The 19,149-nt window shown below is 41.8% G+C and overlaps 1 protein-coding gene across 2 annotated transcripts in view; it reads right to left on the reverse strand.

The window, feature by feature from the left end:
- Positions 1 to 19,149, reverse strand: part of LOC138611473 (zinc finger E-box-binding homeobox 1-like) — a 70,143-nt gene that overhangs the window by 20,953 nt on the left and 30,041 nt on the right. For both annotated transcript variants that reach the window (XM_069684616.1, XM_069684617.1), the window contains exon 2: positions 5,487 to 5,666. In XM_069684616.1, the coding sequence (XP_069540717.1) occupies positions 5,487 to 5,666 (180 nt within the window). The remainder of the gene's footprint in view (positions 1 to 5,486; positions 5,667 to 19,149) is intronic.

The raw sequence follows: 19,149 nt of genomic DNA on the forward strand, positions 1-19,149 counted from the left end.
GAAGTCCTGTTCAGGTAACATCTCACCAGCCGCGGGATTTCAGAGCGAGACTTCTCCTTGAGCGAGACTTCCTGTTCTGGTTACACAAAAAGGATCTTACTCTTCAAAAAGAGGGCGATCTTTGTAGGGATCATTTCCTTAATGTTGTCGGCCACCTGGAGTAACAATCTGAGCCTGTCAGTGCAAAAACAAGCACTTTTAGTGGACGTACTTTGATCGGGCGCAGTTGCACCAGGGGATTATGTTGCAGCCATTGCGTCCGTATCGATGCTACGACGGAGGCCGTCTACTGGACCGGTTCCAAAAGTTTTTGTTCCTATGAGTCAGTTCAACACCCAAATTTGTAAACAAAAAAAAAAACGTCCCAGGTCTAAAAATACCAAACTTCTCCTTTAACTTTAACGAAACCCGGTGGGAGCCTGAGCCATACTAAAAACACATCAAATGTATAAACAAAAACAAATTGTCAGATGTCCTTTCTTCTGGCTTTTTTAACGTGATGTTTGTACTGCCTTTCTTTGTCTTATGTGATGATAAACTGATGATATTTAAGTTTATAGACTTTTGGTCCAAAAAAAACAAGATATTAAGATTTAACTTTGGGCGTTAGAGCATTGTAATGTGAATTTTCCGTATTTTCTGACATTTTCTAGACCAAAAACAAATTATATTTTGAAAAAACAACTAGCAGATAGATAAATCATGCAAATAATTTTTAGCTGCCCGACTGAAGGTGTTGATACAGAGGATGCATTTTTAAAGAAGGTATGAGTGTTTGTGTTTTCTCATTATTATGTTCATTTATGCAGCAAGGAACATCACAATCTAATGCATACAGAGGGAACAAATCTACACGTCAAGACAACACGTTGCAGGACATAAAAAAAGTCCCTCTAAACTTGTTTTTATTATTATAGCCTCATAATTTTAATTTTATAGTAAGCAGGCTGTGTTTTGGGAAAGTCTGAGTCACTTGTGTTGGACAGAGGAGCAGTTTGACTCCAGTCTGAGGACAGACTGAGATGACAAAGAGTAATGATGAAGCTCGTCCTTATGTTTTTTATCCGGGAGAGACAGAGAGAGGGAGATGACGTGTGTTAGTTCGTGTGTGTGTGTGTGTGTGTTGTGGGCAGATTAGTCTTCATGATGTAGTGGTGAACAGAGTATCAGAGAAGAGATGAGAGAGCAGAACATCTGGCTGTGTGAGCGAGCAGGCGTTCCCCGAGGCTGAGAGGAGGATTGAACTAATCTGATCAAAGAGAGAGAAGGTAGATCATCAGCAGTAAAGACCACACCCCTGTATGCTGTGTAAAAACAGTGGAGGTTCATTGCATATAACACTGCAGGATTTACCTAGGTCACTATCACACTGTATATTCTCAATTTTAAGACCTGTAAGATTGTCTGCCGAATATCAGCACTAAGACATGAACAGTGTGCACTGCAGCTTCATCAGCCTGTGTATTCTGAACCATTTCATGCTGTATTCAGATGAATTGATTTCTAAATGTGGTTCAACAAGGCACTTATGCTGTGAGAGTTCTGAATGATATCAGGCGGTCTTTAGTCACCAAAGCTCTGAATCTGTGGACATCATTGGACGGGCTTCACAGTATCATTAATTTTAATTCTAATCAGGCAGCCTCTGCCTGAAACGACACAGTCAGCTCTGTCCCTTTAAGAAACCCCGCCCCTACAAGCCACCTTTGTGACGTAATAGCGTGTAGAAAAAACTGTGAAACCTGGCTTTCACAGCAGCCTTCAGACTGAGCTGAGAAGAAGAACACACTTTTACCTACAGATTTGAAACTTCACCCATGTTTAGTGTGGACATCCAACATTGTAACATTATATATATGTGTCTTAAAATTTGAAAGAGCATCATGCCCTCTCTTTAAAGATAAAATCTCTAAGGTTTCATTTAAATAAATGTCTGTTAAGTCACTATCTACTGCAGAATGAGGTAACACAATAGTGATTGAGCCTATGGCCCACTGACTATGTAGTATTATTGTGGATTGTGGCGACTTTTGCGGAAAAAATCCCAAGCGGCGCCCAGTTAGTGATGCGTTTTCCACCAGCAGTGGTTGGTCTGCCAGAGAGGGTAGGCGGAGCTAAGCGGCTGCTTTTCCGCTCTCTGCAAGTGTTGTGAGTAAACAGTAATCTACTATGGCTGAACGGACAAAGAAAAGATGGATGACTACAGATACAACTTCAACAATAAGTGAAAATCCAAAGAAGAAGAAACAAACTCGACGCTCAGATGAAGCAAACAGTCTGAAAAGGAAAGCGACCGTCAGCCAGGAAAATCAAGAGTTACAACCGGAGCCAACCGTGGACGTCTGGTTATCTGGAGCGTATGCACCCGCAATGGCTTTTTATCACCATAAGGTGTCGCCAAATAGAATGAAACTGAGAACTTCGAGGTTATAACTTTAAGTCTCACAACACAAAGCGGCCTTTAGTTTGATATGAGGAATGTTTTAACACATAGAGGAAGGTAAAACCAAAAGAAAGATGAAGTTGTTCAATGTTGGATAGAATATAGTATGAAACATCTGACACTACTTGGTTACTCTTGGTTTTCAAAGGTCCGGTGGATGTACTGCCAAATTCTCAATAACAACATTAGAGTTGGCTTCTGGGGGGTGAAATAAACAACTGATTTCAAACACAATGACTCTGTGGGACAGTTGCGAGGTGCCCATGCCTGTTGCACGCTTCCTCACGACTAAACACATCCGAGGCACTGTGTTCTGTCATAAAATGTATCCATTTTAACTAGCCCAAAGCAGCCCTGCTCTTAATCATGCTCACTTACACTGATTTAAACAGTGTTCTTCTTATGTGTGTGTTATGCTGTATCTATATTGAAACCATCATATCTTTACTTGACCAGATTAGTTTGACTCGAACTTTACCAGGCATCACTTCTCTCCAAACTGTGGCACAGTTATCTCATCCAAGCATCTCTTGTATTTGCATTGTGCTGCATGCTGTGTGAAGCACAGCAGTAAATGATTGCCTCTTATACTACTGTCAGTCAAGACGACATAAACCGGGGGGGAAAAAGCAGTTGAGTCTTTCGCGCAGACAGTTGACCCAGATATGTACGGTTAGTACATGTCGCTGCTCTGTTTGAAACTCTTAGGTTCATTATTTCTGTCTGGGTGCAAAAGTTGCATCGTACAGGGTGGTGTTTGAAAAGCTCAGGTGTTGCAGCAGCAGCAGCAACAAAAACAGCTTGTGTGAAGGGTGCTGTGTTGTCAGGGATTTGAGGTATAACTGCCTGTTCAGAACTGACCCGGGGCAGAGTGCTGTATTATTCAAAGGTGTGTTAGCCTGTTAGCGAATGTTTGGGATTTACCCAGTTAGTACAGATATGAGAGCTACAGATTAAACATGAAAACCTGCATGACTGTCAACATCACACATTATTTAAGTCATCATTGAAGCATGTCTATCTCTCACACATGCTAACGTTCCCCTCCTCTGACCCTTTATGTTTCTCTATCTGAAAAAAACACATTTCCCGAGTTACAAGTATTTGTCTGCGTTGTGTTTGTGCTTCACTTCTCTGTTGATCTGTAGGAGTCACACCACACTGAGCTGTGATTGTGTTCAGCTTACTCAGGCTTTCAGCTTTTACACACACCAACGCAGGCAGCAGAATGCTTACTTTGCTTTCTATCACACTATTCAATTAAGAGGAGAGGACTTAAAACACTGCACTGTATATATAGCTTACATCTTGTGGAACTGTTGCACAGTGATGCACAACCACCACGCTTCCACTTGACACCAGTTGCGTGGATAATCTCGCCACCTGTTCTAATGCATCTACTAAAACGGAGGAGTCAAAGCAGGGCCATGTAAAGATGAGCTGACTCACTCCTTTTTAATCTATCTTAAGTTTATTTACAAACATTCTGGAGATGATTTACACATGCCAGCCATATGGACACTTTCCCAAATCACTGGTAGTCATCACTCTCCACAGTTTAGCATTGCTCATTTCACTCTATGGAAAATCTGGGCAATTAAAGCTGCAGTGCAGAACTCCTGTCTCCCCCTTCTGGCAATGACAATGATCACACTGTTGCTGCCGTGTCCCTTCTCTTTTTGGAGAGCCCAAAACCAGGCAGCAACTAGAGTACCAAAAACTGCAGGCTAGCTCCAAAAGTAAGCTAATCCCCAAAGAGCCCAATATTAAAATCTACACCTTCTAATACAAAGTTAAAGTTGTTAACAGCCTGTTACAAAAAGGTTTTGGTTTCTATGGCTAATTTCCCTATGCCAACTGTACTGGGAGTCAATGTTCTGTATATAACATAAATAATTCGGGGCTGGCTGCATTGAAGTGAAAGCTGGATGCCACTAGCTGTTTGCTTGGTGTCCACTCTTAGGCCCTTTGTCCACATAGCGCCTTTTCCTGAGCATCGTCGCCTTTCTTCAGTTGTTCCTAATGAGGACAGAGCGTATGCAGCCGCCGAGAGAAAAAGCGCTGCACCGAGCGTCTTTTTTCACAGCTTTCTGCCTTTTTTGTGCGGCTGCTCCAAGCGCTTGGAGTTGAAAATCTCTGAACTTTTCATAAAACTTTACAGGCAACCAATCAGATGGGGCGTTACTCTGGTTACCACCAAACATGGAGGAGCAACTTGTTTTAGCTGTTTCTGTCTACCCAGAGCTGTACATATGACAAACAGTAGGCTTTAACAATAGAGACTGAAAAGTCCATTTGTGGAAGCAGATGGGACGGCCACTAAATGTTGCGGGTAAGTGTGCTTTTATCGCCTAGCGCGTTGTAAGCTGTGTAGTAAGTTAAACTTATTGTTGTCATAGAAACAAAACCTGCGTGCAGCGTTTCTCTCTCACCGCACAAGCGCTTCATCCCAGCGCCCTGCCAGAGAAAGGTGCTATGTGGACATGGGGCCTTAAACATCAGTACCGGTGAGGGAATGTCCACACAGACATCAGATTTAAAAGTACAGAGAGATTAACCTGATAGGCTTAATCAGCATTGTGTGAACTGTTTTGGCAAGGGCTTAAATAGAACATGCAATAATGTATATGTTTACAGCCCAGCTTTACAGTTAATAACTCTCTTGCCTACCTGAAATAATACTACAAAGCTAGATAAAAGTTTAATTTGTATCCCAAGTGCTGCAGCAGAGCTGTGAGGAGGAAGCCTGTGTCAGTAAGACTGTGGGTTTACTGGGCAGCTCCCAGCAGAGAGAGAGAGAGAGTGTTATTATGTGAATCTGTAAGAGGGTTTTGCTCAGACAGAGCAAACAGGAAACCTGGGAAACCTTCCCTGGATTAACAGATCTAAGGAAGATCAATGTTGGAAGTCCAGTCTAAAGCCTGGGAATTTCTGACCTACATTTACTGTAACAAACATTGCACAGATTGCAGCTAGAAGGAAAACCTACATAAGGACGCCGATGCTGATAAAACAACCATCATGTGTCTGTGAGGTGTCTCACCTCCGTTCAAGGAGCCGTTGTGGGGTAATACTGTTGTGGCGGCGTCATGGCTGTCCTGCAGCGTAGTCCCATCAGCGTTGGCGACCACGGGGTCCTGCAGGCTTTCATCTTCCACGATGTGTAGCTTGTCTTCATCATCAGAGTCTGAACTGGCCTCCAAGCCATTGTTAAATTCTGTCACTGCAGAGAAGAGACACAGAGATGGAAGATGATCTAATATGTAAATATGTACCATTTATGTAACATGAGCGCTCATTGTGATTCACAGTGCTGAGGAGCCAGCAACACGCTGCTGTAATCAGTGTCTGATTTACATCTGGGATGCAGAATAAATGCAATTAACTGCAATTACAGACTGCCAAACATGATGTAAGTGTGTTGAGCATCAGAGCAGCATGGAGAAAGCCTTGCAATCCGCCTGTATAGGAAGGAGTCTGGTCTTATCGTACCTTTACGCGTCTCTCAGTCTAAAACTTTGAGCATTGATAGCTACTCTGGAGCTCTTAACCAAAACAGCCTTTGAGATCTACATGATGAGTTCTACGAGGAAACATAGCAGGGCTGTCACTTTCCCCAAAAATCAAGTTTGAATGAATTCAACGATATATGGAATTTGTTTGAATTATATCGAATGCTCCCGTGTCTTGCTTGCTGCATACTGCTGGCGTATTAAAGTGACGGGAGTTAGCCCCGAAGCTAGCTACAGCTTCTGCCCCGGAGCAGAACAACAATAAGTCTCCCCTGTGCTTTCTGACTACGGTCGGGACGCTGAAGCAGGAAAGGTTAACAGTGGCTTGGCCCGTTAGTTTCCTCCATCGGTTTGTAGCAGGCGGCGTATTATCTCCATCTGTTGGAATACAAGGCACACTGCTTTAACTGTGAGAGCATTCTGAGACTCTGGACAGCAGATTACTAATTTGTTGCTGGGCAAGCGTTTATCTGCTGTGCTTCAATTTTGAATTCAATTACATCATTACAGTTGATTAATATTCAACTGAAAAGTGACAGCCCTAATACATATTGAGATGAATGACAAGGCAGAATCCAGTTATGCTTCAGGAAGGACGATGGGTCGAAAAAATAGTTCAGAAAAATATACATCTGGCCACGTGAATGTTCAATTCTCTGCTGCAAATTTACTGTAAAAATGTGTCTGTTATAGCTGCTGCAATGAGGCTGCTCTTCTGTATTTTCCTTGAGATGAGACCCCTGCACCTTTGCTGCCTGTGTGTACATAAACCTGCTAAGACACAGACGTGGGACCTTATGTCATTAAAAGTGAACTTAAGCTGGAGAGCTTAAAGCTGCTGTGAGGAACTTTTGGTTTGTGTTGATTTTGGCGCCCCCTGTGGACAAAGCCGTGCCTCCTATCTCTTTGCTGCTGTATCACTCACTTTAAATTTTTGCCCTGGAAAATGTAAACAAAGGCAGCGTGCAGTCGCTTCGTCTGACACCTACCCCCCCAACCAGCAGCTTCAGGCATTAAATACAACTCTATAGAAATAATCAGTCTTGTCAATGATTTTGTGGGTCATATAGAGTCATCAGAATGAATTTCAGTCTGTTTCATAACCGGAGAAAAACTCCTCACAGGAGCTTTAAAGAAAGACGGAAACTGTATGGGAGTCCTGAGAGGCTAGTTTCACCTGCTTTAAAGACATAAAAAATAATACATTAAGGGAAATGATCCCAGCAAGAGCTTTTTCCGCCTTTTTTTCCCACCTGGTCACACAGATGAAATAAAGCTGAATAAAGCTGCTTAAAAACGCATTCAAGAAAACCCCCTTTTTAAACCTGCTAAAACTCTAACAAATGAAAAAGAAAATAGAAAGATTACACTGAATTAAAAAAAACACCCCCCACTACTACACCCTAAAGTGCTACCAAAACAAGAAAATGTGTCTGACGTCTAAAAAACAAATCAACAAGCAAAAACTGTTCCAACTTAACCACCCTGAGCACACTAAACCGGATCTCATGTCCCCACAGTCTCGCCCATCATCACTTTGCAAAACATAATCTCCATCACATCGATCAGCCTGTGACTGCAGGTACACACATCTCCTCCCCTTGATGTTCACAGAGAAAAGACATAAAAGAGGACAAACTGCAGCCGCGGGGGAAAATAATCACCTGCATATCAGCCTCAGAAAGCAAATCTATTTCACACGCTGCTGCAGTTAGTGAGTTTGTCTGTGGGGCACGGCTTCTTAATGGGAGCACCCGGTGAAAAATGGACGAACTGGACTGGTCTGGATGGATTCAGCAGGAGGGGTGTGTGTGTACGTGTGTTTGTTTGTGTGTTAAGCACAAAAGTTGTAGAGACTTTTGTAGAGGCGTGTGGTATACAGGGATTTAAGTGATGATGATGCTTCAGGTATTTAATTGCTTTCTCACTGTCAGCATGTGAGCACTTACGACTGTGTGTGAGTGCAAATTAGTATATATGTATGTGAGAGAACAAAAAGTGTGAGTGTGTGTGTGTGTGTGTGTGTGTGTGTGTGTGTGTGTGTTTGAGAGGGTGTGTTTACTCCCCGCGGGAGCTGTGCGTCTTGGCGGAGGTGCTGAAGACGCTTAATGAGGAAGAAAACTCGGGTTGTTTGTTCACAGGTGACAGGTGCACACACATGAACACACACACACACACACACACACACACACGGGTCCCAAACCACAAAAAAAGGTGTGTGTGTGTGTGTGTGTGTGTGTGTGTGTGTGTGCTTGTGTAATTCTGCACCTCTTTCATGAGTATGTCAGGTAGCACCGTTAACCACTCACACACACACCACTTGCAGCATGCAGATACTGTAGACCGGAGGACACACACACGCCTACAGTAACCTTTTTACATCTAAGGCACACCCTAAGAACATAGCACACACACACACACACACACACACACAGTCACACACAGTCTCCTACGTCACCCCTCCAGGAGTGATGCACTGATTTCCTGAGACGATTCTGTCACAGCTCCAGACAGACGGGTGGAGCTTGGAATGCTAAACTGTGTGTGTGTGTGCGTGTGTGTGCGTCTGTATCTACATCTGTGTGTGTGTTTGGGGAGGTAGATCGATGCATGTCTGGATCGATGTGAGCAGCAGGAGAAGAAAATGAGGAGCACAATACGTTTGCATGCAGGAGCGATGGTTTTGTTATCTCATATAATTCAGATTACGGAGGAAAACATGTCGACAACTTAATCCCAAACCAGTGCAGATATGTATGTATGTGGTGTCTAATAGATGGTGAGGCTGCAGTGATACTGTGACAGTTTTTTCACTGAACTAGGGCTGCATTTAATGACTGTTCTCATGATTTATTATTCAGCAATGATTGATCTCTGGAGTATTTTCATGATAAATCTGATAAGAAATGTTAGAAAAAAGCTGAAAAATATACTTTATAAATCGGGAATGATTCTCAGAATATTCTCATTTTTTACTTTTGGATTAATCGACTTGAGCTTGCCCCCGCACCACCAGTTGGATTTGTACGGCAGGTATCATTTACCTCAGATTAGGGATGCAGAGATTCAACATTTTCTCTAAGTGTTGCTCTGAGAGGACAGCAACGATTGCCCACGTCTGTTCAACAAGGCGTACAAACATTTCATGAATGGAGTTCCAGCAGAATTGACAACACTGGATAAGGCTGTGCTTTGGGAGGGCCATCTGATCCTGCTTCAGGTGGAGAGCCTGCATCGACAGGGCGCTGTGGTGAAAATGTGCCACAAGGGGACTAGCCGCTCCCACGATGCGCTCCAGGTAAGGGACAACCATCTCTGATGGTCAGCTGGAGAAACTGACCGACTCCCAGTATTGCCAGGCCAAGCTTTTTTTTGGCAATCAGCCCTCATTTCACCAATAGCTTTTAGCTACGTCTTCATAGGATTCTTTAGCTACAGCCAGCAGCGTGCAGTTCCTATGACATCATCGCGTGTTGATGTGACGTTGCCATGAGGATTATTTTTAAAACACAGAAAGCAACAAGCAGCTTTTTAAATAACAATTATAGGCCTACATGACAGGGAACTTACTGCGATAAAATGTAGAAAAAATACAGGACTACGAAACGAATATCGATTCAATTTTTTTGTAACTGATTATGATTTATTCAGTGAGTACTTGTTTACTCGAGTACTCGTCAACAGATATTATTTTGATATCTGAGGTAGGGGTATCAGATGTCAATCCTAAAAGGCCGTCTGAGTTCAGTTAAGACAAAAAAGAATCCATGAGACCAGGAAGTTATTGGTAACAACTTCACGGCCTGGTTTTGGATTTGCTCTTACCTAATCGGACCACGAGGCAGTCACGACTTAAAATGTAGTTTGACCTGAAGCTCAGTCTCTTCATTCAGACAAAAACACACATTATTAGGCAGACAGGCTTGTGGCTCTTCCAATTATAGAAAGGTCTATACTTTTAGGTCAACAGCTTGGGCCTGTTCTGGTGAGTTATTCTTACCAGTGGAGGCTGGAGGGAGGAGCAGCCACCTGAGCTCCACATTATAAAGAAGGCAGGAGAAGATTCTGGATAAAAAGCTCAGAAACAAGCCTTCATATTCACTTTGAATCTGAAGATGTGGTCAATAAACACGACAGAATCTGGTGTTTTTTAATAGCACAAGACTGAAGAATATGAGGTTATTGGTGCCCAAATACCCAAATTATTTATATTTTTAACCTGATTTTACTTCTGTTCCATATAAACTTTTAAGGGTTTTTTTTCAAAATGTATGCAAAGTCCCAGCGGATGGATGGGAAATACATGTCTCCGTCTCTCTAAAACATACCGTGACACTGTTAAAACTCAGTGTTTACAATATTATAATAGTCTCTAAATCAGATCATTCAAAATAATCTGTAAGGCTGGCGAATTGATATTTATATCATCTAAGCAAAACTGTAAACAGGTCTAATATTTTAAACTTAAGAAATGTAGATGATGGTAATTTGTCTTCCCTACATGAAGTTTTGTCTTCAGGTATGTAAATCAATCCTAAATTCAAACAGAGAGTGACGAAGCAAAACCTCAAAATGAAACATAAACTGTGCTGAACAGCGAACCAGCACTCTGTCCTGAGACAGCTGACTGCAGCAGCATCAGATCTCACTCCTCTTGTTTCTGTGGATTTGATTACACACTGATCAGGTTAGCAGACGTGAGGATGCTGTGTGGGCTTCAATGACATTAGATATCAGGATTTCTGGGAGATGAAGTCAGACAGTTACCTTTTAGTACTACTGTTGAGTTAAGTCCGACTGATTCTCTGACGGTGTCTCAACAACAGTGAACACACAACTTGATGGCATGAGATGGAAAATAATATGAATGCAATTATTTCAACAGATGGGACACAATATCAATCCAAATTAGCGGGAATGAGTACTTTTGCATCACAATTTTTTAATTTCACTTTTAAAACTATGAAATCATGATGATTTGAGGTTTGTTGGGGTCTGTGGCAAACATGTTTTCTCACATGTGCATAACAAGATTAGTAGTCCAGGTCATCTCTGCAGCACTTCATCACATTATCTCGCTTCTGCATTGGATATTGCACTTGGCCTTATTGCAAGTTTGCATATTTTAATTCACTGTTCAACCCGGAAAGCCCGGAGTTTATCACAACACAGTGCTTTCTTCGCTCTCTTGGCCAGGGTGCAATTACCATATCAACAGACAGGAGGCAGCACTGAGCAGACTTCCGTAGACACATGATGTAAACATGGACATGTATAAGTCTTGCAACAACTTCTGTGCTGTGTGTGTTTGTTTGTGTGTGTGTGTGTGCATGTGTGTTAGACAGAGAGAAAGAGAAATCTTTCCAAATAATCATGACAATGTGTCAAGTGAACCGTTAATCCTCCATCTGGAGGTCTGTGAGGAGAGGCCAGCTCAGAGAGGAGGGCGGCAGTCTAGACTTTAGCATTCCTCCCTTCCTTCCATCCATCGCTTTAAATAGGAATCTGTTTCATAACAGGCTGCCTCATAATCATTTTGCTTTCTGATTACTGATAGGGTTTCTGCCATTTTGAGTCTTAAATCTGTCACAAAGCATTCCTTTGTTTCCACTGCCTGTTAGGCGAGTGAAATTGGTGAACTTTCAGCCTGAACTTTTCAAACCGACATTTTTGACCGAATAGTGATTTCAAATACATAAAGACAAAAAAGAATCACCAGGTGTGTCTTTCTTTTTTCAGCAGTAGGTGAAGTAGTATTTGTCTTTCTCTCTCACTTCCTGTAAAACACATTTCCAGACACAATCTACGGTGAGACGGGTTTACAAGCACATCTGGGTACAAACATTCTTAGTGCCATATAGTGACATATGGCATGGTGTTTTTCTACACTCTCACTGTTTATAGTCTTTGCTTTCAGGTTGAAATTTCCCCTCCATTAAAAGAAAGGAAACGTAACAGAGAGAGTGAGAGCAGTAAGTCAGAGGATGGAATTCATAATATCCTGTCTGGCCTCATCTGACTTCATTTGGTCTAACCTTCATTTAATCAGGACGGCTGACACAAATTAAAAACATATCTGCAATAAGAACTTAACAAGGAAGCTGACCAAGTCAATAAAGCCGTCAAAAATGAAATAAAAAATGGATCTAAATCATTAACAGGCAGATCCAAAAACAACTACTATTAATAAGCATCTAACGCCACATTGCACAGTCGTAGCCATTAAACTACCCCTCTATTTAGTGTCTTCTTTTACCTTTACACCTTTACCTTTACTTTTGGAAATATACGACATATAAAGGCTGCAGTTTACTGAGTAAGCAGCAAAGCATCTTCTGTGTCAGCATCAGTGAGCAGGACCCGCACCAGGACACGTGACCCTGGAGGCGAAATCATGTGTGTGTCTGACACACCACAACACAACCCTGGCTGGACCACATGGCCCGCTATCTGGGTCAAAGGTCAGCTCTGCTGTGCAGCGGGAAGAAGAGAAGGAAGAGAGGGAGGGGGGGACAAGCTACAAATAGAATACTATCAGTGAGTGGATACAGTATTTCAGGACTGTACGGCCTTATTTAACGAGAGTCCGAGGCTACAGGCATGCTCTGTGAGGATGGACTGAGGCACAGCATTGCTTTGATGATAATATCAGCAGGGCTAACATGCTAATGTCTCGCATATTCAACATCTTAGTTTAGCTTGTTAGCATGCTAACATATGTGAATTGTAACCAAACAAACAATGCAGCTGAGGCCAAATGTCCTTAGTTTTGCAGGTATTTAAAAACAGAGCTCGACAGTAACCGTTGAAAGGTTTCCGTTGACACCATTTAGTAAAAACTGGCAACCAATTCTTGGCCTTTTGTTGCCATTGGTGGTAAGCACTTTTTAACATCAAAATAGGGACAGCAAACCGGAAAACGTAGAAAAGATAAGTTTATCCTTAATTGATCCCCAGGGGGGAGATTTGGGAAAAACCCGAACGTCTGTCCAAACTTTTATGGCGATAGATATAATAGTTGTTCGTCCAGTACAGACCAGATTAATCAACCTACTGACAACTTGACATTGCAATTTGAAGAGCCAGCTCTCGTGCATTGCTAAAAACATCCATCATCTTGGCTTTGCATGACATTGCATGACTTTAGGTTGAACAAATAACTAATTAATCGTGAACATTTCATCACCGCTGGTCATTAACTGCGGACCTGATGATAACCTGCTACAGCTGAGTAAACACTTATTATACTGCACAGGCTTTATTCGTGATGTGTTATGGAAAAGTCCTCACCAAAGAAAGACTGCGTGACAAGACCACAGATAGTCTGCAAGATGTGTGTGTTTGTGTGTGTATGTGCGTTGACCCGGTGCAGCTGTGCAGCATGGGACCAATGCCAAGCTCCTAACAGACAATTACCCCACTGTGTGTGTGTGTGTGTGTGTGTGTGTGTGTGTGTGTGTGAGTGTGTGAGAGAGAGAGAGAGAGAGAGAGAGGAGCACACCAAACACAAGCGTGTACATCACTAAAGCTGTCTGTCTGCTACTAGATGTGACCAGACTTTAACATGGTGAGCAGCTGCAGAGAGAGTCAGCCCACTTAAAGGGACAGCCACACATTTTCTCAACATCAGCTTGTGTTGTGTGGGGGACTTCTGTTGCTAAAATGTGTCCAGCTTTTCAGATTCTAAGTACATATTGACTATTTAAATGAAAATGACTTTATTTATTGATTAATCTTCATTATAAATAATTATAATTATTAAAAAAACTTGGCTGCTTAACGTCCTGTTGGCCAATCAACTCAGCAATACGTTTAATGTGTCGCCTTCACTTTAACAAATATGTGATCTTATTTTAGATAGTTCATTCAGAGAATTTTTCAAGAAACAATGCCTAACACTGATTGGTTTCATTCTTACAGGTTTGACACGTCATATCTAACATGAAACTGAACATTTTTCTTTGAGACCATCGGTCAAGTAATCCAAATAGATCACTTCAGGCTGGAAGAAACTCTGCAAGTAAACTCCTGCACACTGTCCAACGTGCAGAAAATACATGTAGTTGGACAGTGTGCAGGAGTTTACTTGCATTTTCGACAGATTTTTTCTTTTATTCCTGGGCTTTTGGCTCTGCATGAGAGTTACCTTTTTACTCCTTTTCCTTTATGGTCTTAAGGCTTTTTACTATGTTATTGTCCTGTTGTCTTTAAATTGGTCTTAGTGTTTTATTGTGTTGTTTTTCATGGCTTTTATGTTTGATTGTACAGCACTTTGGTCAACGTTTGTTGTTTTTAAATGTGCTTTATAAATATATTTGGATTGGGTTTTTCATCTCCTACGCACCTGTCCAATGAAACAGATGTGCAAAGTTATTTTCACCTTTTTTTTTTTTTGACAGTTCACGGACAAAGACAAAATAATCTTCAAATAAAGCAAAAATGAAATTGGTCGTTGGTTGCAGCCCTACCAAAAATGCCTACAATATAAACAACATTTCTCATACATCACAATCTCAACACTTTAACAACAGTTAACAGTGTAATTACAGCATCCTCCTAACAGCAGATTAACAGCAGAGGCACACAGTCTTCTCTGCAATGATATCCTCCCTTTGTGTTAATTAAATGTACATTTAATTATCGCAGTTATCATGCCACTGCCTCTGGGTGCCTTCCAGGATATAAAACAGCTACATCAGTATAAAAACAGCCCTGGTTGCAGGACTGGAAGTTGTTAACTCTGAAGCACTGAGTCATATTCCTGAGGTGTGTGTTAAAAGTCGACATCATGAGGTAAGACTGAGGCTGCGTCATCCACACAGCCAGGAGAGGAGAGGAGGGGTGTGGTCACTCGTTTCCCTGGCACACCACACCAGCTTTCCATGCCCGCCTTGCCTTGATGCAGCTGACAACCTCTGGACAAGCACACGCTGCAGAGCTATAAATGCACCAGCTACACACACAAAGACACAGGAAAGCCCCTCCAGTTGCAGCCAGCGATGTAAGCCAGAGAACAGGGACCCCCCCCGAGCATCTGTCACATGTGTGTTCCTATATGCGTGTGTGTCATTGTAACATTGAGAGAGAAAGACAATACTTATACCAGCATGTGTGTGATTAATAACTCTACAGTGAATCTTTATGACTCTCCTTTGTAATTCACTGAAGCTTAACGTGTTTCAGGAATTGTGTTTGTGTGTGTGTGCCCACGTGTGTGTGTGTGTGTGTGTGTGTTCACAGAGTAATCAGGACTCTCCAGCTGCTTCCTGCACAGCCCAGGTGCTCAATCAGACCTCTCTCTCTCCTTCTCTCTCTGTGATTGCAGGGTCGGGCCCTCTGCACACAATAGTAGGAACTATAGAAAATCTGAAGGGGCCTCCAATCCTGACATTCTCAAACAAGACTACGATCTACAAAATGCACTGACACTTTCAATCAGATTCTCGGTTGGTTAGAGCTTAAAGGATCTGTTGTGTAACTTAAGCAAATTGTTTGGGTAAATATGACAATTCTACACTGATATTTGAACATTTTCAAGGCAATTGGGTTAGGGTTAGGGTTAGACTGCTGATGTTGTCCCTGATATGTCTTATAGCACATGAAGAACACCACATGGAGATGTTTACAAGGTTAAACACTGGATTTTCACTGGAGGGGGGCTTTAATGTCTTATTTATAAACAGTCTTGGTGTCTGTCGGTCCCTCCCTCCAGCCACATTCCCACTTCCTCTAACCCCATTCACTGTCATTCTCTTCCTGTCCACCAGATGCCCTCTGACTTTTCACTCCTGTCATCTCACTTCCACATCCAGCCGCTCCCTCCTGCCCTGCAGTAACCCCCTCTCCCTTCAGGCCCAGTCACCTGACCTTTCCAGCCCACTCGTTCACCTGCTTCACATTTCCCCTAATCAGCCCAGAGCTACAAATACAGGTTCATTTCCACCACAACTCTGCTGCCACATCGTCAGAATAAGTTCCTTCTTGTATTTGCTTCGTAGCCTCTGTCATCTGTTGCCTGAGACCTGAAACATAAATCTGTAACCCATTGCCTGCTTCTTTTTTTTTTAAGCCTTGCCTGATCTTTTTTGGGTTTGCATTTCCTGCCTTTGACTTCCTTCCCTGTTTTGACCCTTGCCTGGCTCATCTTTCTGTAAGCTTTTGTACTTGAATCTGTGGCTACAATAAATTGAACTAAGGACACTAACATTTGTATGTTGTAGGTTGTTATTGGTGCAGTCTGTGAAATACTGAACATCTTTCAAGATTATAAAAATTGTGATTTGCTTTGTAAAAGGTGCCAAATATCAAGAACTGTTTAGATGAATGGCTCTTTAAGCCAATTTAATCAACAGCTAACACTGACATATGCAGCATGGAGCAAAAGGTTGGGGCTTATTCTCATCTGTAAAAATTCACCTCTACATTTTATTAATAATATTTACCTGCAAAATCAGCTCCTGCACTGATTACATGAGAAACATTTGGTGTAATCCTGTCCAATAACATGAGACTCTCTGGTGCAGACGACTTACATCACCCGTTTCGGCCATCAAACTAGGGGACTTAGTTTAAAATTCATGTAATATTTGAAACAGCAATAACTCTTAACCACTCAAACAACATCAAATTTTCATGACTACATTAAACATACAAGAGGCAGACAGGCAGAGTAGGATAAACTCTGATATAACACGGTCCCTATCTAATATGATTTTTAACGCTAATAGTAAAGAGGTCACTTTCTCATGCATTTTAATATTTCCAAAAGGTAAATATAACCTTTGGAAATATTTTAGGCAGAGTTTCTTACAAGCTGCTCTTTAAAGCAGAGGACGGTCATAAAGAGACTCTTACATCATCTTCCCATCATCAAACTTCCCAGACATTATGAGGTAACCTACAGGTGACAGAAGGTGGTCCAACACAGCGGCTGATGTAATTCCCCCAATGCTTCCATTTACTGCAAGTGCAGCTGACTTTAGACTGTGACTCATAAGACGACACCTCACCTGAGAAAGCGCTGACTTCACTGCCTGACTTTGTAGAAGTGTGACACCAGAGTGAGGGACTTATTTAACTGTTGTTGACTAAGGATGTCAGTAAATAACTTTGGTCATGTTGAAACTCGATCAGGAATGAAATGACAAAAAATGTTTTTTCATCAGACCATATGCTTAAAGACATGACATCCAGATGTAATCAGGACACCAGGTATAAGCAAACCTTTATGGACCATCAACTGTTTCCATACTAATTATTGTCTTTTTTCTACATGCACAAAAATACATACTTTATTAATCCCCAAGTTAATTCAATCTTTTCTTTTTTGACAGACATGCTACACAAACAAAGGCCCAAAATGCACAAACAGGATCCAGCATGCACTAATGGAAAGATGTCAGAGTGAGGAGGCTGCACATGGACATACGCCCTGAGCAGTTGGGTGATTTGGTGCCTTGCTCAAGGACACCTTGACGGAGCCCAGGAAAGAAACTGGCACCTATCCAGCTACCAGCACCAATTCCGTGCTTAGTCCGTACCGGGACTTGAACCAGCCACCCTCCGGTTGTTAAGTCTGCATTTGTGTCCCAAACATGTACAAGGGTTGGGTTGAAATTACAGTATATCCCATGCAAACAGTCCATCAACAATGACTTTTGCAGCTGGAGATATTCTCATGTGATCTTGTGATTAAAGACAACATAGTTTGGGCATATAGGAATAGAACGCATCTGACCTCTAAACCCTTAAAATCATTGTACTCAGGAACTTAAAATATAGTTATAGTTTGATTTATGTCTTTTGTATTTAATACAAATGTTGCCTTATGTGAGGCAGTTGCTTTTCTTTGTCAGTTCAAGATAAAAGAGGAAAATCATCAAATGTGTTCGGGTACAATATGGATATTTTAAATAATAAATTAACTGAATTTGCAAAACAATTACCGCATCAAGATTATGACGCAAAATTACATAAAGCATGTTTAAAGTAATGATCTCGAACATTTTCATTTAAATAAATGTCTGTTAAGTCACTATCTATCGCCCAAAGCTGTAACACACAGGCTTTCACTGATGAAAGCCTTTGCATTGTCAGTATCACAGACTGGGTGTCTGGTGCGACTTTCACAGAAAAAATCACAAACAGCGCCAAGTTAGTGACGTGTTTTCCATCAGCCAGCAGTGGTTGGTCTGCCAGAGAGGGTAGGCGGAGCTAAGCGGCTGCTTTTCCGCTCTCTGCAAGTGTTGCGAGTAAACAGTAACCTACTACGGCTGAACAAACAAAGAAAAGATTGATGACTACAGATACAACTTCAACAAGAAGTGAAAATCCAAAGAAAAAGAAACAAACTCGACGCTCAGATGAAGGCAAACAGTTACAACCGGAGCCAACCGTGGACGTCACACATGCAGCACTGTCAGGATATCTGGGAAGTGTGCTCCTGAAATAACCATTTTGTCGCCATAGGTGTCGCCAAAGAGAACGAAACTGAGATCTTCGAGATCAGCACTTTAAAGAATTTGGCCATATCGCCCATATTTACATGTAAAATGTTTAAAGTAATTCACTGAAAATATACAGATTTTACACTGAGTATGTCAGAGGGATAATATATATCAGGTTAATGACTTGAAAGACATGCTGCATTCGCGTATACGTGGAAAATTGAGTGTGTGTGCGTGTGTGTGTGTGTGTGTGCTTGTGTGTGTGTAATGACTCAGTAACTACAGGGGGGGTGGCAGAACACTGGGTTTTTACATAACGTTCTCAGCTCTGATCTCAGTCCTGTTACAGCTGCCTGGAAAAACCAATGATGTGCACCTCTGCACTACATCATCCTCTGTCTCAGCGACTGGAGTTCATCAGTGAGTCAGAGAAACACTAATGAGTGAGGAGGTATGGATTAAAGCTGCTCCAGGCCAGAACTTTTTTTTATATAAATCCTCATGTCTCATTAAGTCTCCTTGAAATGGGGCTTAAAGTTGAAGAGGTGGCTCTAATTAAGATGCTTGTTTAAGTTGGACTCAGGTGTCAGTGTTGGGAAGATCTCTGTGAGAAGAAGTGAATCAAACCTTAAAAAAGATTACAACTGTTAAAACAGCAATAAGGAAGAGCTGCATTGTAAAAGCAGACAGTTTGATGTCAGTTTAAGTACAAAGATATAATGCCAGATGGAGTTGTATGAAATGTGAT

Source organism: Semicossyphus pulcher, unplaced genomic scaffold, assembly GCF_022749685.1.
Source record: "Semicossyphus pulcher isolate SPU_LCO1_2020_fin unplaced genomic scaffold, fSemPul1.0.p SCAF_7, whole genome shotgun sequence".
Lineage (NCBI taxonomy): Eukaryota > Metazoa > Chordata > Actinopteri > Labriformes > Labridae > Semicossyphus > Semicossyphus pulcher.